At 30.9% G+C, this 27,007-nt stretch overlaps 2 protein-coding genes across 3 annotated transcripts in view; both read left to right on the forward strand.

Annotated features, from left to right (window-relative positions):
- The window catches only part of LOC139488615 (uncharacterized), a 37,338-nt gene extending 17,005 nt beyond the window's left edge, over positions 1–20,333 (forward strand). For both annotated transcript variants that reach the window (XM_071274341.1, XM_071274342.1), the window contains 8 exons: positions 1,313–4,760; positions 6,809–6,899; positions 8,306–8,399; positions 9,728–9,936; positions 10,610–10,754; positions 12,049–12,138; positions 13,118–13,255; positions 14,269–20,333. In XM_071274341.1, coding sequence (XP_071130442.1) covers positions 1,313–4,760; positions 6,809–6,899; positions 8,306–8,399; positions 9,728–9,936; positions 10,610–10,754; positions 12,049–12,138; positions 13,118–13,255; positions 14,269–16,185 — 6,132 coding nt within the window. In that variant the 3' untranslated portion in view covers positions 16,186–20,333. The remainder of the gene's footprint in view (positions 1–1,312; positions 4,761–6,808; positions 6,900–8,305; positions 8,400–9,727; positions 9,937–10,609; positions 10,755–12,048; positions 12,139–13,117; positions 13,256–14,268) is intronic.
- Positions 20,334–24,152: 3,819 nt separating this feature from the next.
- On the forward strand, positions 24,153–26,151 carry LOC139490371 (uncharacterized). The gene has a single exon (XM_071277182.1). The coding sequence runs from the start codon at positions 24,291–24,293 to the stop codon at positions 26,043–26,045; it is 1,755 nt and encodes a 584-aa protein (XP_071133283.1). The 5' UTR covers positions 24,153–24,290; the 3' UTR covers positions 26,046–26,151.
- The last annotated feature ends 856 nt before the right edge of the window (positions 26,152–27,007 follow it).

The raw sequence follows: 27,007 nt of genomic DNA on the forward strand, positions 1-27,007 counted from the left end.
ACTTTATCTTAATGTCTATATTTTTTGAAAAAATATTACACAAGAAAAAGATCCTGGTATGCGTTCTGATTTTCAGACAAATCTGGGTCAATTCTTTAAACCTGCTGGTATTTTTTGGCCTAATTTTTATACCATAGAACTTGGTTCTCATCTTCAAATCACATTATTGTCAGATTTCAATCAATGAAGTATACAATAGTCGAAGGTAAAAGGATTTAGTATGTATCAATGGATCTATTTATCTCTTTTTGTGGTTTCTTCTATCATTATCTAAATCTGTAATACATGAATAGGTTTGTGGAGTGTATCGGTAATGATCTTGACTTCCGTTTAACCTTTGGGGAGGGAGTACGGGGGTTTGGAGAAATAAGTTCTGATTGCAGATATGATCTAATTGTTATTCGTCTTTTAAGCTTCTTGATATTTTACAATTTCAATATATGGGTCAATATTGATTTAAGAAAATGTTATCTTGTGTATTTTTTGGTAATTTTAAATGACATGCAGTCCCATTTCAAATTTTAAGTAGTTGGTTTATATGGGATGACATGATAAACTGTTTCAAGTAGCAAGTTATCAATTTAAAAAAAATATGGTTTTATCTTGCAGTATTAATGTTTATTAATGCATTTATTGTATAGCAACAACATATTTCGTTCAGACCCTAACAACAAATTTGCTTGCAATAATATATCACATTGCACTAGCACAAAGAAAACTAGTGTCTACATTAGTGACAAAAGTATGTTTATAATCTTTTAATTATGCTATACAAAAGTTATTGCGTGAATATTGGTAGATATTATCCCTTATTAAATATATATTGCACTCACAAGATTATATAAGAAAACTACTAGAGACAATGTTCATCAATGTTCATACAATAACCCAATGTAATTGATCTTTTACTTTTTAAACAGTAATACATAAACTGTGAATATTGTTTTCCTAACATACACAAGGAGGCCTGGGGGTGGCTGAATACTAGTAGTCTAAGTAGTTAATATATTGAGGCCTGGTAGGCTGAGTGGTTTAAGAAGTTAACCTAATGCATTACCAGCCTATCAACACTGAGGTTGTCAGTTAGAACCCTGCACATTTCAATCTTAGTTGACTACCGTTTAGTTGACATTTTCCCCGCTGAAGGTATTAGTTCCTTCTAGACACTCTGGCTTCCTTCACCAATAAAAAGTGTTAATCACTAGTAAACATTGAAGGGTTTTTGATGTACTTCAAGAAAGGAAAAAAGCATTTTAAATTATTTATATTTTAAGAAAGAAAAATTTAACTTGTATTTTTTTTTTATTTACAGAGTAAACACAGAACATTACCTGCCATGTCAAATGGACTATCCTCTGCTGGATTACCTATGATGTCAAATGGACTAGCCTATGCTGGTTTACCTGCCATGTCTAATGGGCTATCCTATGCTGGTTTACCTATGATGTCTAATGGACTAGCATCAGTTGGGTTGCCTGTGATGCCAAATGGATTACCCTCAGTTGGATTGCCCGTTATGCCTAATGGATTATCGGCAGCTGGATCGGAATCTCACATCAATACATTATGGCAGCAACAGTTAGAATTAATGCATAAATCAGTCAATGCTTATCAGAAAATGGGTGGTTATGGCGGCAATAGTGCTTTATTCCAGAATCCATATCTTCCGTATTCAGGGTATGGTTTGTATGACCACCCAGATACTGGTAAAGAAAGTAGCAAAAAACAAGTTAAAAATGCACATGCGAAAGAATCATTAAAATCACCTCAACATTTATTAGGCCAAAAATCAGCCAGTAACACCCAACAAAGTCTGAACAATTCACAAGATACGATAGAAAATTCACAAAATCAGCTTCCAAAAAATGAGACTCAACCGCCTCATCATGAAACCACTGTCCATTGGAAACCATCTATAGATAACATTAACACTGCTCAAAATCACTATAGTCATCCTTTGCATAGAAACCAGGAACTCATGTTTTCACCTAATCAAGACTCTGGTAAAAGGCAGCAACAAAGAAAATGGGAACCCATGCTATCTCCCAATCTAGACTCTGGTAAAGGGCAGCAAATTAAGAAACAGGAACACATTTTATCACCTAATCAAAACTTTCATAACGGGCAGCAACTTAAAAAACAGGAACCTATGTTATCTCCTTATCAAGACTTTGGTAATGGGCAACACATTAAAAAACAGGAACCCATGTTACCTCCTAATCAAGACTCTGGTAAAGGGCAGCAACAAAGACACCAGGAACCCATGTTATCTCCTTATCAAGACTTCCAAAAAGGGCAACAACAAAGATATCAGGAACCCTTGCTATCCCCTAATCAAGATTTCAGTAAAGGGCAGCAACAAAGATATCAGGAACCCTTGCTATCCCCTAATCAAGATTTCAGTAAAGGGCAGCAACAAAGACACCAGGAACCCATGTTATCTCCTTATCAAGACTTACACAATGGGCAACAACAAAAATATCAGGAACCCTTGTTATCACCTAATCAAAACATTAGTAATGGGCAGCAACTTCCACTGGATTTCAGTCAGTCAAACCTAAATCAGTCTCCAGTGGATTTTAGTAAACAAAAACAAAAGCCTTCTGTTCATTATCCAATGAATTACAACACAGATCAATATCATCCATCAAATATAAAAAGAACAGGTAATTTTGGATGTGTCAAGCTGAATGGTAATGAAGCCATACCTTCTAACGTGAATTATCAAACACATTTAGAAATAAATACGACTAGCCATGAAACTTTTCACAACAGTGATAAACTATCAACAAACCCACAATCTCTCTTTCTAATGGATTCCCCGCCATTTCCAAACAAGGAAGTAAAGAAAAAGCAAAAACTGAATTTACAATCCGAATTAAAATCACCATCTCAGGAAAATAGAACTCCTCAAAAACAGGGAGAAATGCCAAATGGCCATTATCCTTACTTGCCGAATCCTTTACTTCCAAATTACTATAGTGATCCGCACATGATGAAGGCTTTGATGGCTCACCAAAAAATGTACGCAGAGAATGCAATAGGGGGCCAACCTGGTCAAAAATTAAAAAGAAAGTCCTTATCAAAAGATGTGAATAGCAAGAAAGTGAAGAGAATAAAAAAATCTGGTGAAAAATTTAGTAAAAAAGAAGATCAAATTATAAATATGGATAAAAATGTTTGTGATGGACAAACTAAGAGTAAGAGCAAGATTTTATCTATGGATATTAAAAAGTCATTGCAAGCTAACTCTATGGCACTTAACAATATTCAAAGCCGTGTTCAAGAAATTTTAAATTCTGCGGCAAAAGAAATGAAGCAAGGTAAAAAGTCAGGAATTGATCCATCAACTACAGATGTCTCAATGGATGCAGATTTTTTAAATGCTCATGAACAGTTATTAAATCCAGGAAATGATAACTCTAATTCAGGAAAAGATAACTCTCATTCTACTGTCAATAATGATAATTTCAATTTTGCTGAAAATCCTTGTTGCAATAATTGTGAGAAACTTGGACAGCGTTATTCTCCGCTTTGTGAAGAAAAATCCAAAAGAAATTCTGTAAGTGATTTACCAGAATTGATAAGTGATAACAAAAATATTTCTTTGGATTTTAGTGCAAAAGCTCCTGTGGTCAGTAAAGTAACAGACAATTCCATGTCCGACAAATATTCTGACAGTGGATCTAAAAATGCCAGTAGCTTGTATGAATTTGATGATGATTATTCAGACATGAAAACTGACGCAATTTCATCTAGTGCAATTATTGAAAAGAATGCTATTCCCAATAATTACATGATTTCTTCCAGTGCAAATATTGATAAGAATGCAATTCCCAGTATTAATACTTTTCAACCCATGTCTCAAAGTTCAGCAGTACTCCCAACATTTAGTTCTTTGTTCAAAAGTTCAAGTTTTCCAAATTTTCAAAATAAAGAAAAAGAAACAAGTGTAACAACACATGAGACATACAAGTCAAATAGTAATAGTGCATTGTCAGAAAATTCTAGTTCTATGGTTAAAGATTTCCCAATAATTCCAAACAAAATCAGTCCAGAAAATAAGAGCAATGGACTTGAAAACATACCAGTTTTAACTGAAGGAAAAAATAACTTTAGTAATAATTTTATGAATAATTATACAATGGGAAACTTTAGTAATTTTCTTCCTTATTCTACGAATTCAAATTTTGGAACCAAACATGAAAGCTCTGTGGTATCTACATCTAGTGTATATTCAGTGTCATCAACCAATACAAGTGCTAATTATTTGGATTATCCAATTACTCCAGTTATTAACAGTGATTCTAATTTAAAAGTCTCTGAAAAAACAGCGGATGAAATTTTCAAAGTGCCCGATAGTGCAAGAAGCTCAGTTAGTGCTATTTCTAGACTGGAAAAGAATCTTTCAAGTTCATTTCCCGATAGGAGTTTTGAGAATGATGAAATGGATGAAAAATTGGAAGATTTATCTTTATTATTAGATTTTGAAAATTCAGATGATGAAAAAGAAAATCTATTTAAAAATTCAATTCCTAAATCTGTTGGAAGTGAAGGTGATCATTTACTTGATATGAAACCAGGTGAAAGTATTCCAGAATCCGGTTTGGACCAGTTGGCCTGGGTAGCCGATCAAGTTCAGAAGATAAAGACGAAGATCACTGGGGCTGCTGATGAGGAAGATGATGATGATATAACAACACGTCTGCAAAACAACACAAAGATTGAAATGCCGCAATGTGGATGTAGAGGTCCTGGATGTAAGTTTCAAAAATAGGTTTCTGACTATTTTTCTTAAAAGGGACTGGGACTAATATTTTTAAAAGGGGTTGGGACCAATTTTCCAAAGAGATATTGGGACTAATTTACTTAAAAGGGTTGGAACTTAGTTCTAAAAAGTGGTTTGGAACTTAGGACTAGGTGATTTAATTCAGGGGATCTGAGACACTGGTGCAATAAACTGGATTCATTTATTTTTTAAGAATACCAATTTTCGTGGATAGAGAAAAAAACCTGATTATTGCAGATATTTGATTTCATGGTTTTGCTAAAACAGGCGAGGATCCAGAGGGGGAGGTTACGGGGGTTGGAACCCCCCCTTTTTTTTGGACGATCAATGCATTTGAATGGGGACATGTAGTTGGAACCCCCCGTTTGTCCTGGGCTAGGACCCCCCCCCCCCCCCCCCTTTTTAAAATGGCTGGATCCGCCGCTGTAAAATCTGCATACAAGCTAATAGAAAATTTAAACTCTGTTGAATATTTCAATTCACAAGTTTACGTAATCAATATTATATGAAATTCACGAAATTTGGTATCTCAAGAATAAATGTTCCAATTTTTAGTCTATACAATATTATACTGAATTCAAAGTTGACACTTCTTCCTTTTGCTGTCAATTTATTTCACCCTCTGACTTTATAGATATTTATTAAACCTTTCTTAATTCAGAAATTATTGTGAGGTGTTTATTAGTGCTAATAATGTGATTGTGTGAGTATTGCAATAAAAGAGAACTCTCATTCTGATATCTGATGCATATATCTGTATGCAGCTTTTCCTGCAATCACAATTATTAATCTCCCATTTATATTCATTCTATAAATTTGATACCTTCACATTTATCACATTTATAAAAACATAGCAATAATTTCTAAATTTACGATAATCATTATAAAAAAAACCAGTATAAACACACGAATAATCGCTATAAACATGACAAAGCAAATACAGCTTTAAATTGTATTTTATTTTTACATTAAATTGTTGTTTAACATTACAGTGATTTATTGAGCTTCTAAAAATATGACATGCATGTACATTTGTACTTCAGAAGGTCAGAAATTGTCTTTTTACATTATTTAAAAAACTAATTTGACAATTTTGTACAAAAACAGTTATAGCCGGTAGGCAAAAAGTTCACCTGACAAATTGACTATCCGTTAAATGAATTGTACCTTCTTAAGAACATTGTAAAAGGTCAAATAGATTACATGTTGGCGCATAATAAAGACGCATCATCTCGTAATCACATTATATGGAACAAGAGGTAAACAAAAAAGTTTGAAGTTTATGTGTACTCTTAGGGATTTAGTCAACTCAGCACTTTTATATAAATAAATATGTAAAAATATTGTTACGAATAAAACAGAATGTAAGTTATCTGTTAATCTACCTTCAAGGGGTTTTATAAACCAGGATTTGAAGGTTTATGTTTAAATACTTAATATTGTAAACATATATGAATTTTTAAATCTTGTTAATGATGACTGTTAAAGCACCCATGACCATAGTTGTCAATAAATTTGTTTAATTCTGGCCCTTTTTACAGTTTTGTTTCTAATGTCTGAGCTGCCTTCCTTCTACTCTAAATTTACCAGCCTATCTGAAAACATTTTAAGAACACTTTTGGTTTGAGCACCTTACAGTCCAAAACTTTTCCCCATATATAGTCGTATGAAAAATATGGAAGAAATATTCATGTATTGTTGTACATATAAATGCAATATAATATACTGTAAATTCAGAAATTATTGCTATGTTTTTATTTTTACGAAAATGCAACAGGGCTATAATCAAAATAATTAAACTTGCATTTTGAAATTGTTATATGAATTAAATTTTGAAATTGTTATATGAATTAAAAAGGATTTTTCTCAATATCGCAAAAAATTTGAAATTGTATTTTAGTCTAAAATGACAAAATCGCAATAATAAATGCACACAATAATTTCCGAATGTAAAGTAATATATAAAGCAGATGTTTAAAGAATCCATAGAAATAACAAAATGAATTGTTTCATTGTTAGATACCCCAACAGAAGAAGTAGAGGGGCCTTACTATACACATCTAGGGGCTGCAAGAAGTGTACAAGCCATTAGAGAACTGCTGGAGAAAAGGTTGGTTATAATCCAATTGGGTTAGAAATGTCAAGAATTTTAAAATCAGAAATAAACGGAACAAGCTTGTATGAATTCCTTCATATGGTAGAAGTTAATTTATATTTAGAATTGATGTGGTCCATGTAGGCTCCCAAATATTCTGAAAACAAGTGTTCATTTTCTTACTATGCATAAGAATGTAATTTTTCAAAGTTTGAGAATGTGAGGGTATAAAAAGAAAAATTAACATGTTAAGTATGTTTTTAGAGCCATTTATGTGCACATTGATTTCATGATTATATCCCAATATATAATTATGTACATGTATTAGACAAAAATTTTGAAAGTTGATTTTTTTTCAAGGAAAATTTTGTGAGAATTCAGAAGTAATGATTGAAATTTTTTACAATTATGCTAAATGTTTTTGAATTTTTCTCCAGTAATCTGTATACTATTAATTTGTAAACCGTGTGTTACATAAACATACAATTACTTTCTAAAATAATGACGGGACTGTGATGTTAGTTACTCAGCCTTTATAAAATGTGTCACTTGTCATTTTTACATAACGAGAAGTGACGGTTTTCCTTGACCTTTAAAAGTTTAATGTTTTTGTACTTTAAAAACGACCTTGAAATGTCTGTTGTGTCTGCTGCTATTGTTCATTTGGTGCAGTTAGGGTGAAGTTGTATTTGGGGGATGTTTTTATTGATGTTTTATGACATAATATGTTTTCCATTAAAATTCTGAGTACCCACAGGTCATGCACATGTTTGAAATTAAAACATTTTTTTGATTATGATAGGTCACTGAAGGGTTAAGATTGCTAATTTACATACTTACGCTCACTTAAAAGAAACAAAGTTGCACATAATACAGATATCATTTTTTAATGTCAATTTGAATGTAATTTTTCAGTGTTTATATTTTTAAACTGAAAAAAAAGACTCGTAATTTTACGAAAGAAAAAAAAATGTGACAGAAGAAGGCTAATTCCAGATGTATTGCTAATTGATACAATTTCAGTGAGCATTAAAGAAATGCAAAAGATACCAGAAGACATTCAAACACATAGATAAAAAATAAACTGACAATGCATTGCTGAAAAATGAAAAAGACAAACAAAAAAACAATAGTACACAACACACAACATAGAAAACTAAAGACTAAGCAACACGAACTGATCTATTTGATTTCTTCTCATTAATATAAAAAAAAGTATACACAGGCATATTAAAATTACTATTCCAATCTCTTGTTTCAGATTTGACATCAATCTTATTACATTATTACATTGTATTGCTAAAAATATTTTGAAAATGAGAATGAAATTTGTTATGCCAACTCAGCAACTGTAGCATTAAATAAATACTTTAGTATGAGTCTTATTATTATAAAAAACTTGAATTTTATTTTTCTTCCAGGACTGGAATGACGGGTAAAGCTATACGGATTGAAAAGATAAGATATACTGGTAAAGAAGGAAAGAGTTCACAAGGATGTCCGATTGCTAAATGGGTTAGTATCAGTTATAAGATATGTAAATAGCTTTATTATCTTCTTATAATTTAATTTTGGATGTTACAAGTCTTCTGATTGGCTAACAGTGTTTTGTCTATCAGCTCATAGACATAATTTTGTCATATGACCGTGACACTATCAATGTTTTTCCATGATTTACCCAGGCTTAAAAAGGGAATTTAAATATAATTAAAATATAATGAATGGCTGAAATATTTTTTCTGTCTACTTAAAATAACGTAAAAGATGTGCATTTACTTTCAAATAACTCAGCGGGTTATTCGGTGTGCGCCAGAGACAGAAAAAATATTACAGTCATTCTTTAAATATTTTTTTAGGCATTGTAATAACATGAATTAATATTTGTGGAGCATAATAAATTCATGCTGATTTTGTGTTTAAAGTTGCATCAGAAAATTATTTAATAAACTGTTAATTCAGAAATGTATGTGTTTTTATATAATTGCTAAGCCCTGGCCTCTGACATAAATTCAAAATCAGATTAAATTTGAATTCAGAAATTCTATGAAGGAAAATCACAACTAGAACTTTTAATATTGTAAACTAAAACTGTAGCATTTTTTCACATTCACAAAAACATGGCATTAATTTCTGAATTTACAGCTAATGAACTCTTATCTTCTATTATTGAAAAGTAAAATCACACAAATACTGAATTCCAATGAAAATTAAAAACTGAAAGTCCCTAAATAAATGGCAAACTCAAAAGCTCAAATACATCAAACTAATGCCCAACAACTGTCATATTCCTGACTTGGTACAGGCATTTTCTTAAGAATAAAATGGTGTACATGTATATGAAAAGTTTGTATGAAGCCTTTAGAAATTTTTGTGACCATTTTAATTGCAATGGATGGACAATGAACAAAAATGCAAGATAAATGATAGGGGTTTAGGTAACTGCTACCAAAAAATTAATTATATTGCAAGTTAAAAATTTTGAAAACCAATTACAAATATTTTGGGAAATAAGATTATTGAAAAAATTTCATTTCTGCTTAATTTTTTGGCAAAATGCAGAAAATTGTAGATTTATAATAAGAAGACAGATGTGACCTCAATTAAGTTTACAAAATGAAAATCTTGTGAGATTCTCGTGAAAAAAATTACGACAGTGAAACCTGGCTCAACCAAAAATCTGTATAAACCAAACATATTCTTAAGCACTGTCGTATCAAATTTTATGTGTTTGAACCTGATGAAACCAAACAAAATTTTAAGTCCCCAGAGGTTGGGTTTAAACGGGTTTCATTGTATTTATTTCCAAACTTCAAACAATGTTGAATTGTTTTTTTTTTTTACAGATAATCAGAAGATCTAACGAGGAAGAGAAATACCTGTGTGTTATTAAACAGAGACCAGGCCACTTCTGTGATACTGCGTGGATTATAGTTGTGTTAGTGGCGTGGGAAGGGATAGAAAACAACACTGCCGCTGATATGTACGATTATCTCAGAAGTACACTCGCTGCACACGGATTTGAAACTGAAAGGAGATGTGGAACAAATGAAAGGTTAGAATTTTACTGGTGATGACAGTATACTAATGCCTCAGTGGATTTTGTCATGAAGAGTCTAGTCGAAAGAGTAAAAAATAAATAAATTCTCAATTATTTCTCTGAATTATATTAAAGTGGGGAGTTTATGTTTGATATCTATTCATCACTGATTAAAAAATATTTGACAGGTCCTGATGTGAAATATGTAGATATAAGAAGATGTGGTATGAGTGCTAATGAGACAGCTCTTCTTCCAAGTCACAATTTGTAAAAGTAAACCATTATTGGTCTAAGTATGGTCTTCAACACATGACTCCTTGGCTCATATATATGACTGTTTTAGAATACTTAAATTTGACAATATCTGCTTTCCTACTATCTTTCAACTTTTCTTCTGTTCATTAGGTGTCAGAATAATGTAATAAGATTTGGTGAAATGTGTTCCATGACATTAGAACTACAATACATTATAGGTGCAGTAATTCTATACAAAAATTAAAAACAGAATAATTTAATAAGATTTGGTGAAATGTGTTCCATGACATTAGAACTACAATACATTATAGGTGCAGTAATTCCATACAAAAATTAAAAACAGAAAATCTTGATATAAGTTGATTCATTTTCTTTATCATCTTATAAAAAGATTATGTCATTATTGTCTCATTTGAAAATTATTTATTCACAGGAAAACTTGTGCTTGCCAGGGAATCAATTTAGGAAAGAGAGGAGCCTCATTTTCATTTGGTTGTTCATGGAGCATGTACTTCAATGGTTGTAAATTTGCCAGAAGTCAAACTGCAAGAAAGTTCAAGTTAAAAGAGGTTACTAAGGTGAGTTTTTATACATTTGTAGTAGATAGGATATTCTTCTGTTAAATTATACACCTTTTACAGGAAGTATTATGATATTTTTCCATTGTCCAACCGTACATTGGTCTGTCTGTCTGTCTGTCTGTCCGTCATCAACATGTTGGACAATAACTCAAAAACATTTTAACCAATTTGCATGAAACTTTGGGGAAGTGTTTATATCTATTGACGTGAGCTCCCTTTAGTTTGTTTTTTTTATAAATTTCAGATTTACATTTCCCAGTTATGAGGTTTTATTCATTAAAAAGGATGGAATTTCCAGTTTTTCAGATAATAACTCAAAAATCTTTCAGCAATTTTCATGAAACTCTAGTTAATTGTTTATATCTATTGATATTTCCATTTTTATAAATTTAAGTTTTTATGTTTTTTTAGTTATAGGATTTTATTCATAAAAAGTTGTGATTTTTCATTTTTCGAACAAAATATCATAATAGTGCTTTCAGCAATTTTCATCAAACTTTGATGACTGGTTTATATCTATTAAGATAACCTCCCTAGATTTTGATAAATTTTTGATTTGACATTTATAAGTTATTGAACATTCATCTTTTAAAAGAGAAGGGTGTATCATGCGCTCATGGCACAGCTGTTTATTGTATTTGTCCTTTTGGAATTATAAACAGAAGAGATTGACTTGTACTGTTTATTTTTATTTCATAGTTTTTTGTAGTCAAATCATTTTTAGTTTCATTCTGGTTTTTAAAAAATTGTTTTTGCTAAGAAAAGTACATAGCAGGGATGCCCTAAGTTGAAGAATATCTTCAAGCCAGCATTTACAGAAATTTCAAAGAAGGCCTAATTTTACATGCTGAATAATTGTTCATTTTATAAGTGTGAAGATGATCTACTGAAAATATTTCTGTTTATGGTTTACATAGTTTAATATATTTCCTTGAAGAAATATATGTGAATGGCCTCAAAATAGACAAGATTTGGTATGATTGACAATGAGACAAATCTAAATCCAATTCACAATGTATCAAAAGTAAACAATTATGGGTCAAAATATTGCCTTCAACATGGAGCCTTGGCTCACAACGAATAGATAGCTATAACTTGTGTAAATCATTTCAAACAGGAAAACCAATAGTCTAATCTATTAAAAAAAACAAGAAAAGATAAACATCTTTGAACCACACCAAGTAAAGACAACCACTGAACAAAAGGCTCCTGACTTGAAAGTTTGGATTTCAATTAACTTCAAAGCAGCTTATTCATAAATGTTACATCTTAGTTTTCTTTCACATTTCAGGAAGAAGAATTAGAGTCTAGTCTCCAAAAACTTGCCACTGATGTAGCTCCATTGTATAAACAAATTGCTCCAGATGCTTATCAAAATCAGGTAAAACCATATGTGTATTGTAATGAATATATCTTAAGTTTTTAATGTAGGATTTTTGCAATGTATGGCATATGGAGATGTTATGAAGGCCATATCAAGTTGAATACAAATAAATATAAAGAAACCTAAAAAACAATATGACTGATAAGTGAGAAATATACTTTATTTTCATGGGTATCAATTTTCATGGATTGCTGAAAACTCATATTCGTGGATATTTGATTTAATGGTTTTGCCAAACTCTGTATCCAAAGCCTATTGAAAACATTTGAATTGGTGTTTCACTAGTATTTACGAGACCTACGAAAATTGGTATCCAACGAATAATAATGATCCATAGCAATGATTTTCACTGGTACTTTTTCCTTAAATGTTCACTTTTAACTTTATGATGACATGTAAGAATTGTAATGATATTTAAGTAATAATAAGTAAGCTTACTGGATCACCATGATTTCCATAAGAAGAAAAAATATATTGCCCTTCTCCGAATTTGCTGTGTTTGTTCACACATAACAGCATGATTAGGGAAAAATAAGCTGAATAGTGGGGTAATGTAATGTCAAGTAGTCTTTGACCTAGATAAGACAAATTTTCAATTTCTAATATTGTGGATTCATAAATATTCTTTGGATACCAATTTTCATGGATTTCATGTGTACAGGGGAACCATGAATTTAAATTTCAATGAATTAAAAGAATTCTAAAGGAATGTATGCAGACTTTTCAGAAACCACAAAATTAAATATCCATAGATATGCAAGTTTTCCTCAAACCTTGAAAATTGGTACAAACGAATACAAATGAATCCACAGTATTTGCTGCTTCTGTTCACACAGAATATCATGATTTGGTGAAAATTAGCTGGTTAGTGGAGATATTTTCAAGTAGACTTTGTTGACCTAGACAAGACAAATTTTCAATTTCTAATATTTGATCATATCTTTTCATAAAATAATTTTACTTGTTCGTTTTGTAGGTTGCATTTGAAGACAAAGCAATGGACTGTAGACTAGGGTTTCAGGAAGGTCGGCCATTTTCTGGTGTGACATCCTGTATTGATTTCTGTGCACATGCTCATAAGGATCTTCATAACATGAACAATGGCAGTACAGTGGTAAGTTTACAGCTCACCTGGTTATTACAGAGATGAATTCTATTCTGTTTAAAATTATTTTGACTATTTTAGACCTGATTTTGTCCATTTCAATTTCTTTATTATACACAGATTATTTATTGATACAGATTACTTTTATTTACTTTTTATGAGCAAAATCAACTCTTAAAGAGGATCACGAGAAATTGCCATAATTATGACTAAGAATCCTTCCAAATACTAAATAAAAAAAGAAGATATCAAATCTCCTTTTATGACATTAATATTACAGCAACTTCTACAAAGATACAAAGTAAACTACACTCTGAAGGTTTATTCAACTATACAAAACACAGCTTCTCAGTTTTTGAAGTTGTTTTTTATGCCCCACCTACGATAGTAGAGGGGCATTATGTTTTCTGGTCTGTGCGTCTGTTCGTCCGTCCGTCCGTTCGTTCGTTCGTCCGTCCGTTCGTTGGTTTGTTCGTCTGTCCCCCTTCAGGTTAAAGTTTTTGGTCAAGGTAGTTTTTGATGAAGTTGAAGTCCAATCGACTTCAAACTTAGTATACATGTTCCCTATGATATGATCTTTTTAATTTTAATGCCAAATTGGAGGGTTTACCCCAATTTCACGGTTCACTGAACATAGAATATGATAGTGCGAGTGGGGCATTTGTGTACTGGGGACACATTCTTGTTCTCATTCTCAGTTGATTGACTTATTGACGAGTCAATTAATATACAAATAAGGAGATGTACCAGTAGTATGATTGCCATAAAGATATTTAACTATCCACCAGACCTAAATGAAGTACCTAAATAGATGTAAAAACAATAACAGGCTACTGTACAGTTTTCAGAATGAGCAAAACATGAATCCCATATAGTAAGCTATAAAAGCCACAAGCATGCCAAATGTAAAATAACTGTAAAGAGAAAACATAAAAGATATAAAAATGTGCTTCAGTCCTGTTAGTAAATAAGTTATGATTTTTTTTTTTTTTTTATATTTTCATATTTATATTTTTAAACAGGTAGTGACTTTAACAAAACATAGAGGACTTGACAAAGCAGAGGATGAACAACTCCATGTTTTACCATTATATGTTATGGATATGTCTGATGAAAATGGAAGTGCTGATGCACAGTATGAGAAAGTCAAAACCGGCGCGCTAGAAATTCTAAATTATTATCAAATGGAGGCTAGGATAAGAAACACTCCACTTACACCTTCACGGAAAAAGAAAAAGGAAGGGAAGAAAGGCAGTCCGGGTCGTAAAAAGGGAAGTGTTAATAAGAACAATTCTTCTCCTGCCACGCCAAAAAGAAAAGTGGTAGAATCTACTCAGGATTCCAATATCTCATCAGATTTATACTATAATGGTGAAAAACATGGGTCAAATTCAGGAACACCTCAAAAGACTTCACCACCAAAGACAAAAAAAACTAGCAAAAGCTTAAGCTCAAAAACCAGTTATGAGGAATTAATGAACAATGCTTCACAACCAGGATTTGCTGATACTTACGATTCATTTTGGAATTATTTTTATTCATATGGATCATTTCCACCTGCTGATTTTATGGCTTCCATGAACATGAAGGCACAGAGCCTTATTAAAAAATCTAAAGATTTAAATCAAACTTCTGAAAATAGGCAGCCATCTTTAGATTTGAATGGAATATCTCCTCAGATTCAATCACCATATTTGAATTCACATAATCAGGAAAACCATCATGATATAAAAAATATTCAGACATCTTCCATTTCAAAATCTCAAGAAAAGGCAGCAGACAACACGTTTCATAATCCATCTCATCAATTTCAACTCCCACAATGCAATTCATTTGAAAATAAAAATTATCAGGATGAACAAAGTGTTAAAAATCAAATAAATGCTCATGGACTTTCAGGTCCAATTGCCAATGGAGATACTGAAAAAATGTGTACCAATTTTACTGGTATTGTGAATGAAATTCAGAATGCATCAGGATATAAAAATGGTGCTAGTGAACAAAATACCTCAGATGTTGATGGGCAGCATAGTATTCTGCCTGTAGATCTTTCAAATAAACAACAGCCATTTATCAATCCGTACTCTGGGAAAGACAATTCATTCCAAAATTCTGATTCAAGTAGTAGAAATTACGAGTTGAAACAAAATGCAGCCTTTGAGTCACCTCTTCATCTTTTATCAGAGGCTGTAAGCATGAGAACAAACGAATTTAGTAACAATTTTTCATCACAAATTCTACCTCAGAATTCTCAACCTTATCATCTTGTTGATTCATCAATGAATAATAATGTTCAAAATGGCCAAAGAACAGGTCTGAACGACTACACGAAAAATTGCATATCAGAATCTGTCCAGAATCCATTTAATCCAATGCAGACGAATTCTGTAAATGTTGATGCTGATATTGACCAAAATATTTTAAAATGTGAAATTGAGTATAACGAAAATGCATTTAGGGATCAAAATGTGGGGGGTGTTGCAATAGCATTAGGTCATGGTTCTGTTCTATTTGAGGTTGCTAAACATGAACTGCATGCAACGACAGGACTCAAACAACCGAATCGTCATTCTCCGACTAGAATTAGCCTGGTTTTTTATCAGCATAAAAATATGAATTACAAACATCACGGTATGTTCATGTATCAAAAAAAATGTGAACGAGTGCGACAAAAAAGACTTCAAGATTTAATGAATGGAACCGGTGAAAAAATACCAGACTCGGTACTAGAAAAGGTTATGAAAGGTCCTGGAAAGAAGAAAAAATCTAAAAAGGAGGAAGAGGAGAAGTTTGATATTATGAAAACAAGTGCAGCTCAATACAAATATATGTGGGACACGACAACAGCTAGGTCGGAAACCATGACAACTGAGTCCGTGGTCACTCATTGGGTAAAACCTCAACCAATGGTTACTGGTCCGTATCAACGTTGGATATAAAATATGATCTCATTCTGTTAAAGATTCAGGGCTATTTTCATCCATAATTTTTTGTTGTATAAATGACAATCGCAGCTGATGTATAATTGCTTGCATTCACTTTATAATATTATTGATAATTTATTAACAAGGACCTTTGTCTTCAAGAAATAATGGAGGGAGGGGGGGATTTACTGGATATTTTTTTTTTTTTTTTTTATACAGTTCTCTTGATTATTTTATCACTTTTTTCATCTTAAATGCAAAAGTTTGACATGAAATGAGAGACCACACAAAATGAAGTTGTGTCTGGACACTCATTGGTATTTAAACATATGATGGGCTAGACAGGTTTAGTATCAAAATTGTAAACTTTTGATTTTATCAGAAATGATATGTATATTCATTAAGTTGAGTTGATTTATTTAGTAAATATAAATCTTATTGGGATTTTTTCAAAGTTATCTTTTGTTAGATTATAGGGCTTTTTTTGTTTGTTATAGTTTTTGTTATTTTTATATACTTTGTTTTGAGAAACAGAATTGTTACAGCTAATTTCCTAAAGCATGTAGAGCAAGACTTTAGTTAGCTTGCTTGCTTTGTTTTTATAATGTACAATCATTAGGATAACACCCAATTAAATTCAAATATTATAACTACAGGTTAAACTATGCCTATATATATATTGTTTAAAGATGTCAATCTTATTTACAAATCTTGTACAAACAATTTTACAAACAAAGCAAGCAAGCCAACCAAAGTTTTGCTTTACATGCATTAGGAAACTAGCTGTAAGGAAAATTGATGTTTAAAATGAAATGTGCTATAAGGATTGATTTTTTAATTATACAGAAAATTATAAGATTGAACAAACAGTGCATGATATTTGTTTTAGGTCTATCCCTTTTAACTCTATTTTTTTTTTTGAAAACTTTTTAACATTTTTATAAATGCAATTCACATTCAGTCATATTGTCTCATAGTCATAACATTTTTTTTAAATTTGTCATGATATTATGAATTTCATCAATTTCAAATGTTTTTTGTTTTTTTTTAACCTGGATGATATTTCCTTTTTTTAAATTCATAAAAATAGCAATTAGTACACCTTGAAAATTAACCACATGTGGTTGGTTTTAAAAAATTATCATTCATTTTAAAAGTATTTTATTTCAGTAAATTTACAAACTTTTCAATTTTATATTCACATATTTTTAACCATTTTTATTATGTAGCATTTAGCTCAGGGATTCTCATGTAATTTGATTATATTTTTTTCTTCTCTTTCTATTAATGCTGATAATCTGTGATTTTGTGCTTTAATTCTTATTAATTGTAAAAAGAATCAAATTTGTAAATGAAATTTGCTGTACATAAATTCTATTGTAAATTATAAATTATTTATGAGTGCGTTAAGTATTTTTTTTAGACTTAAAATCATTTTTATACTGTTTCACTGACCTATAGACACATAGTAAAATCTTCTTGATATGGTGGTGAAATTATCTCCCTTTACAGAGCTACCTTAAATAGAAATTGAAATTACTGACAACTTCCAGATAAAAATAAACAATGAGCAGCTTAAAGATATTTTTGTCCTTTTGTTTTTACTCACAATAAAGAAGGCAGTTGGGGTGTCCCATGTACATGATATAGAAATTCTTTTGCAATTACGGTGTTATGATAACTATACAATGTTAATATAACTTATGTGAAGGGTTAAGTTATGAAAATTATTTTGCATGCAGATTTTATAGAAATTGTAATAGTTAATCTTGCATTTTCGTTCCTATTTGAATGTTCAACACTCATATTGAGTGCATCCAAAAATTTCTTAAATACAATACTATAATAAAGAAAAACTTACGTTCAAAAACCATCATGAACTATTTGCATTATTTGACAAAGGAGTTGAACATGTACAACGATATAGTGTAGATTCATTTTTTGTGGATTAATAGTATATTAAATTATAAGGGAAAATTTGATTTCATGGTTTGGCCAAAGTCTGCATATAAGCCGATAGAAAATTTGTATTTTATTAAAGATTTAATTTGTTGTTAACCTATACCAACAAAATCCACAAAATTTGGTACCCCATGCATAATAATGAATCCACAATTCATGTTGGTAGTCAGTGCAACAGATATAAAAAAATGATTTTATTCTAGATTTTTTGTTGTTAGTTAAGATGTTGTTGGCTATCAGATGTTTTTATTCTTTCTTCTAAATATATTTTGTATTATATATAAATTATGATTTTTTTTAACTTCTTGGAATATTATGTTGAAGAAATAATTTTATTTGAAAATATAGTGCTGATTAAATTCATAGAAATTATTTATGTATTAATTTGTATGTATATTTTTGGAAAATAATAAACAGAAGATTATTAACGTAAAGAGTATGAGAGAACATTATAAAGTAAAATTAATATCTACAGTTTATGGGTTATGAAAGTGCTAAATTTGGGATTGGATATGAGTTTTTTTTATAGTTAATATTTATTATAAATTCCTGAGTATCTTGTTAAAATTATCATAAAAGCTACCAGTTAAAGACCATATTAATAAGAGTACAAGTGTCTAAATGAATAAATAAGTGGAAATTAAGACGTTATAGTTAATTCTCAAAATAGAATAGTGCACTCTCCATATGATATATATACATGTATATATTTTTTCCTCTTTAATAACTTGCTAAAAAAACTCTTGGGCTTCATCTATAAATAAATTTATAAGTAGGTTATAATGAATAAGAACGTCTAGTCAGTTTACGCTTCCAGAAACAATGCAATTTCCTATCTAATTCGGGTTATTTTTTTTTAATTCTTATTTGTAGTTTTTGTATAGAATGAGCATGAAATCTTGAATAAAAAAATCTAAAATTCCATATAGATTAGTTAATATTGGATTATACAGAAGTTGAAAAGTATTTACTTTAACTGAGTTATATGATTTTTTTCTATCTCTGTGAAGATAGAAATTCCAACTCCCTTTTTTAATCAGGGCAAAATTTGTGTTTACTCTATCTAATATAAGTTTAATATGTCAAATTTTCTCTTTGGTTAAAAGTATGAATATTCACTTCAATAGAACATGTTTTTGCAAACTCAAACTTAAGTGGCAAATAGAGGATTTAACATAATACGTCTGTAGAACTTGTTTTAAATTGTATGTAATTAACACACATATCTGAATGTGTTTGTAATTTTTTTTATTTTTTAAAAGCTTTTTAGTGTAAACCTTTTATGGAATACCTGTACAGATAGTGTTACAAAAAATGAATGCTGATTTGAAGCATTTTATAACACTGCAACAAAATTTAATATTATAACATGTTTAAAAGTAAAAAATGTTTTTTAATTATGTCCCATTATACATTTATTTATGATCAATTAAGTAAAAAAATATTTTTTAAAGGTAATAAAATGTCATGATATACTGGTCGAAGGGAAGATAACCCAAATCAATAACATGTTTTTCTACTTCTAATAATTTCTTAAACAAGTTCTAGTTAATAAAAGGTGGATGTTACTGACAACCTATATTAAAGTCAATATAAAAAGAAACCTTAAATTTAAATCAAAAGTTTTCAGTCATAAATACATATCATATATATTGTACATGTGTTGTACTTTTCTTATGATATTACCCAGTTTTTGTCTGGTTGCCCATGATGGCCTTTTCAGAAACCATAGTTTTATGTGTATCTTTTTTATTTTAATATTTTGAAATCTTTGTTTTAACATTTGTGCTCTTTATATAGATATATATATAAATAATAGATTTATGGTAGTCACTTGTTTTTTTTTAAGTTTTTTGCTTTGTGTTAGGTAACTCAATCTTTTAACTTTTGCTTTTACATGTAATACATTTTAATTTTTTAAAAGTTTATCTAAATAATGGGAAGGGGGGTAGAATTTTTTATTTCTCACGACTTGTGCTAGCTATTCCTTCATTGTTTGGTATGTCTGTGTTGTATGTTAGTGGATTTGAAATATTTTTATAACATGGAAATTCATGTTGTAGTATAAAAACAGTATACTTTTTATACACATATATATGTAATGGATATTATTATAGAGAGTAAATGTGATTTCAGAAAGTTTTACCAATTAATATTTATTTGGTATGTCTATTTACAAACAAATTAAAACATTTTCTGAAGTTTTTGTCTTTTAATGAAATGTGTTTTGATTTGTACTTTGATAAATATGAACAAAATGAATGCACATGCTTTGGAGGAGTCCTTTTCCCTGCGTGGTTGTATTTTACTTCAAACATTCAAATGTTCTTTCTACTAGGTTTCTCTTTTGAATGGTTACAAACTATTTCATCCTGTAGCCTTTTACAGCTTACTATTCATTGGGTTTTGATTTTTTGTCAAAGGCCATATAATAGTCTTTAATTGTTTACATCTTCAAGGAAGTAAATCTCATTGGCAATCATTTGAATGTTTTTATGTAAGTTTAATATTAATAAAAAAAATGTGGTATGGGTCCCAATGAGAAATGGACAGTTGACTCGTATCGAATAGCAAGCTATAAAGGACCCCCAAAATACTAATGTAAAACAATACAAACAGGATCAACAATGGTTCAATCTATATAAAAATCCAGAGATGTTAAAAAGTAAGATCACAAAAATACTGAACTTAGAGAAAAATCAATTCGGAAAGTCCATAATCACATGGCAAAATCAAATAACAAAACGCATCAAAAATGAATGGACAATAACTGTCATATTCCTGACTTGGTACAGACATTTTCAAATGTAGAAAATGGTGGATTAAACCTGGTTTTATAGCACTAACCCTCTCACTTTGATGAGAAAAACCACACCAACAAACGACAACAGGCTTATGACTTGAGACAGGTGCATAAATATGCAGCAGATTAAAAAGTTTTAACAGGCACCAAGCATCAACCTAACCTGAAACAGAAGTGTAACAGTACAAAATCAAAAGACAGTAGTGTAAATAAACTCATCATAGATACCATGACTAAATTTAGTATATACACCAGACGCGGGTTTCGTCTACAAAAGACAAATCACTCGAATCCAAAAAAGTTAAAAAGGCCAAATAAAAGTACAAAGTTGAAGAGCATGATAGCATTACAACATCAAAAGACACACTATAAATTTCAATTGCAAAGGCATATATAAACAGAGAGACACAGAGCATAACAAGAAAAGGTAAAGATAGATGAGCATTTATATGACAAATAATTAAAATGGAATGCATAACAATTTTGATAAATATATGATATATTTCAAGAGAAAAAAAACCCTTTAGTACGGTAATCATAAGTGCAGTCAATCTTTATGAGAATAAACACTCCATAAATGTTAAATAATGATAACTTTGACATCAAGACAGACAACACTGGGAAATTTTTACAGCCTGCAAAAGACATAATCTTATCAATGTCCTGGGAAACCGTAAAATCTTGTAACCTAGGAAAGAGTAACAAAAACACCGAACTTCAAGGCAAATTTGTAAAGGAGAAGTCCATAAAAACAAACATAATCAAACTCTGTCAATCAAGGTAGCTATTGAAATATATTCCTGACTTAATATGGACTCTTTCCGAAGACAAGACAATAATGGGGTTATCTTGTTTATTAGCTAGCTAAACCACTCACTTGAATGACAACAGTTGTTTACAACTTCGTTGTATTGACAATATTTTGTGAGCAACCCACACAGACATACTAACAATGGGTTAAAGTGTCAATAATTGGGATCGAGCAGCCAAAACGGTGTAAACATACAACATTTGCTGATGTGTTTTGCCTGTATGCCTTTTTTGTGCTGTTTTGTTCCATATTTTTTTTTATAGGGATTAAGATTATAACACTGTTGTAACCCTATTTTTGACATTTTTACCTATTATGTCTGTTTGTTAGTTCACACATCGTTGTCAATATAATGGTATTTTATGAGACTGTCATACAGAGAGGTTTAGCTAGCTATAAAACCAGGTTTTTAAACCCACCATTTTCTACATCAGAAATGTCTGCACCAAGTCAGGAATATGACAGTTGTTATCCATTCGTTTGATGTGTTTGAGCTTTTGATTTTGTCATTTGTTTGGGGACTTTCCGTTTTAGATTTTCCTCGGAGTTCAGTATTCTTGTGATTTTACTTTTCCCAGATATACAACACAACTGACTCATTCTAATTGACTTTTTAAACAGTTTTGGGAATATTTAAATTTTAATCAGTAACATATATTTGCTGCTGTGTCTGTGATATGATTATCTTTTAATCAATGGAAAAATTGATAAAATTTTGCAACCATGTATTACTGACCAGTTTTGAGTATAAAATTATTAGCTATAAAAAAAATATTCTCTATGCATTTTTTAAACAAGATTAAGTGCCAACAGGACACCATGCTCCACTCATACAATCACTTTTGTTTATTGAACCCTAAACATTATATAAAAACTCTAATGGTGTATATATTTTGAAGAAGTTCAAATCATAATCAATATGGTGGTGTACCAATATTTCGAGTTGCATGGACCGAAACACTATAATAAACTACCTTAAAGGAGCATTACATCAAACAATGTATTACTGTTGCCTACATTTAAATTGGTTCCCAGTCCGGAACTCCATTTCGGAAAACAGTTTCTTATTGTTACTTTTTGTGGGTAATCGTAGCCATTGCCATTATCAAAAGTGTTCACGTATAGGAGCACCAATTGGTGCATATGTTTAATTTCTAATCTGCCTAAGAATCAGACAATGCCATGGTGAAAACATAACAAACAAAAATACACTCAAGTTTATATTTATTTAAGTTAAGAATGTAAAATGGTCCACGAATATAACAGTTGTTTCCTTTTCCTGTTCTGCATGTTTTATAATTACAAGATATAATTTGATTGAAATGCATAAGAAATTATCAATTTTGCAACAATGCTAACCAAAAGTTATATAGATTTCTCGAATTACCAGACACGCAGAAATGAAATAACTATCATTTCCGACTAAGGAAGAGTGTAACTTCCAAATAAGATGGTTAGGTCAGCGTTTTTTTTCCCTTTTCTTGCATGCTTTGAATGAATTAAGGCAACAGTAGTACACCAATGTTCAAAAGTCATAAATCGATTTAGAGATAACAAATCCGGATTCTAAACTATAAAAGGAAAACAACAGGAACACTGAAGTGCAACAAAAAATAAACGCCACCATACATAGACACGAACTGTTTGATATTCTTCTTAATTGCATGATTCTTACAACGACTGACACTGAAGTTTAGCGCATCAAGCTTTAAATTCGCTATTGGTAAGGATTCGATTCATACCGGTCTGTAAATAAAGTTGAAAACTTAACAAATCAATTGAAGGTGGGTTGAACCTGGTTTTATAGCTAGTTAAACTACTCACTTGTAGGACAACAGTTGTTTAAAGTTTCGTTCTATTGACAAAATTGGGTGAGCAATAGAAACAAATAAACCATTAGCGCTTGCCATACTGTATGTACAACTTTCTATTGTTGAAGATCGTATGTTTGTCCGTCAAATGTTTTGGTATTTTATGTTTTTTGTGTTGCGTTATCATTAATGTGTTGACTACTAAAAAATGGATAATATTTATGATATGTTCAAACCAATTGTATAATTCCGAGATTTCACCAAATATATTCACGATTTGATCCAATTAAATATAATTTGGTGAACTTTAATTTGGTATATTTGAAAACAAATCTTGAAAAAAAAATATTTTCTGTTGCAAAATAGTTCATACAAAATCTTCCTCATATTGGGTATTTCATTTTAGTGCCCATTTTAAAGATGTAACAATATTCTATTATGTTTGGCAAATAGATGATTACGGTTTAGTGCACTTATTGATATGATTTATGTAAAAGTTAATATACAATGTAATATGCTTTAAATTGATCTACGTACACATATACAATCAATGTATTTCATCTATATTCAATAAATGTGTAAGAAATTGTAGACGTTTAAAGAACTTAAATTTTCAATAAGTCAATAATATCATGAATACCTATTGAAATGTATATATGAACTACATAAGTCTAGATTTAACATAATAAGGAAGTGATTCCGGCAGACATTTCTGAAGTTAAACGAATTCAGTATGGCCTGCGGAGGGGAACAGATTCCAGTTTCATGGGGTCTATGTGAGGAGGAAACCAAAATAAAATGGAAGTGCATTGACTGTGACATGCTCCTGTGTGATAAGTGTAAAGAGAAAATTCATGTGAAATTTACCAAGGATCATAAAGTCATTTCAATTCAGGAATTGAGGTTCCATTATGAAGAAATAGATTTTTCCAATTTGAGTTGCAGAAACCATACAACGCAATCATGTGTGATGTTTTGCAAAACATGTGACTGTTTAGTATGTCCGCTATGCATAACTGAGACCCAAAATGGGCATGGTTTGGTACCCATCGGAGAGGGATATGATACCAGTATTAGTAAATTTAGGACTAAACAAAAGAAAATTAGTACGGAAATAGAGGAATTGAAGAAAAGAAAAGCAAAATTGAAGTATATAGATAAAGCTGAACAGTTTAAATATAAACATACCACAAAGAAAATGGAGTTTCAGAGATCTGAATTGAAGAAAGATGTTGATAAGCACATAGATAAATTAAAATCTGAAATATCGAAAAGATGGAGATGTCTTCATCAATCTCTCAAAAAAGAAGAAAGTGAACTGACACTGCTGATTCGGTGCATGAAATCCGAAAATTCAAAAGTCGATGATATCATCCAATCAGATAATGCCGAAAGCGTCTTTTGGGATGGTTTGGGGTCAGTTCATGACATAGAGGAAACAGTCATGTCTTGCACGGTGTTCGATACAATTCCAACTTTTCTATCAGGACAAATAACAGCTATTAACATAGGTTCATTAGAAAGTATTCATAGTAAGGGTGAAATCAAAAGTATTAAACATTTTGACACTGAAATTTCTGATGTTGCTTCAATGGCATCATGTTCTGAAGACGTGTTGTGGATAACTAACCAAGCAGTTGTACAAAAAGTGAGAATAGAAGAGAGTAGTTTAAAGATAATTGATCAAAAAGACATTGAAATATTAGGCATGGCATGCACACAATCTAAAGATCTCCTTTTGGTTGCAAAAGAATCGTCTATCGTTAAACAGATCAGTAACCAAACAGGAGAAATTACTGATTCTAAGTACGAGGTAGCGGATTTAGAGATATCTGCTATTCATGTAAATCCAGATGGAAAAGTTGCTGTTGGTGCTTATGGTGGTGAAATAAGCATTCCAGCTGTAGGAAGACGGGTTGTTATAGTAATGGATAGAAGTGGAAAACACGAAACAACTTATGAATATGACAGACAAGGCAGACCTTTATTTACATACATTCTCAATATTACCAGATCAAACAATGGTAATATCTTTGTTGTGGACACGTTATCAAAAGATTGGGGCGGTAGACTGGTTATACTGAGTGAAGATGGTGATGTTCTAAATACCTTCAGTGGTTTGTTAGAAACAGACTCAAGGGAAATGAGTGACTCAGACTTAGAATCAAAATCGGACTCAGAATCTGAATCAGAATCAGAATCGACTTCAGACTCAGAATCTGAATCAGACTCTACTTCAGACACATTCAAACCTGCGAATGTATTCACTACTCCATCTGACAATATTATTCTATCAAACTTTGACAATGGCATTTTGTTTTTTCTAAACAATGCTGGAAATTTAATGTCATGGTGTGACACAAATAGGGTTGGAATAATTCATCCTTACTCTTTTTGTACGACTGGATCTGGACAAACTTACATAGGGTGTTTTACATCTGAAGGCAGCAGTGATAACGCCCAAATATATGCAGTGGATCTTTTGTGAGTTAAAACATTTCAGTTCATGTGAGGGAAGTCAGATTCTTTTGATACTATTTCAAAGACAGTGGTTGACTTTGTTGTAATTGCCTTGCAATTAAATATCTTTTAAATATTGCTTACTATATGAATATTTGGACAATGTGTTGTAAATTTTAAACTGTACCTTTGCAGATCTTCTTATAGATAAAGAAGATAAAACTTTCATCATTTTATAAATAATATTACGTCTATTTTAGATTAACATTCATAATCACCAAAGACACTCACGGACAATGTGATAACTATTGACAATTAAATTTCTTTTGAATCATAACATATATACCATATAGATATAACAAAAATGCTTCGTCTGATTTCATTGAATTCAATCTTCTTATATTTTACAAAAAAAAAGAAAAGGAAAAAAAGAAGAAAAAAACATCAGTGAAGACAATAGCTAGAATGAATGGATCCAGACATATACCTTTAACTCTTAAATATAAAATTACATGTATAAGAATGGCCACTAGTGCCAAATACAAATAATAGTTGAGAAAAATAGTGATTGAAATTAGGATATTGATTGCTATCCGGATAATAAGAAATCTACTGGATACGTAAACCACAGGGCATGATCATTCCAACTCTAGACGCAGTAGATGTAAATAGTAACCACAACATAAAGCATTGAAGAAATGACTATGCCACCACTAGACTATACTGAAGCAATACAGACGAATCTATACTTTAATTTAAGAATACCATGACAATAAAATGTCATCCAGCGAGAAAACAAAGGGCATACTAGTGAATGATTATATTTCACTCTATTTATTGTAATTATCATTTTGTCTAAAAGAGGTAAATGACACATGGAGGGGCGAAAGATACCAAATGGAAAGTCAAACTCATAGATGGAAACTAAACTGACAACGCCATGGCTAAAATAGACCAACAAAAAAAGAAAAAGAAAAAAAAGACAAATAA

The sequence above is a fragment of the Mytilus edulis genome, chromosome 9 (assembly GCF_963676685.1).
Source record: "Mytilus edulis chromosome 9, xbMytEdul2.2, whole genome shotgun sequence".
Taxonomy (NCBI): Eukaryota; Metazoa; Mollusca; class Bivalvia; order Mytilida; family Mytilidae; genus Mytilus; species Mytilus edulis.

Bases quoted from the DNA above. Each gene is read 5' to 3' on its own strand.
- LOC139490371 (XM_071277182.1), top strand. From the start codon at position 24,291: ATGGCCTGCGGAGGGGAACAGATTCCAGTTTCATGGGGTCTATGTGAG.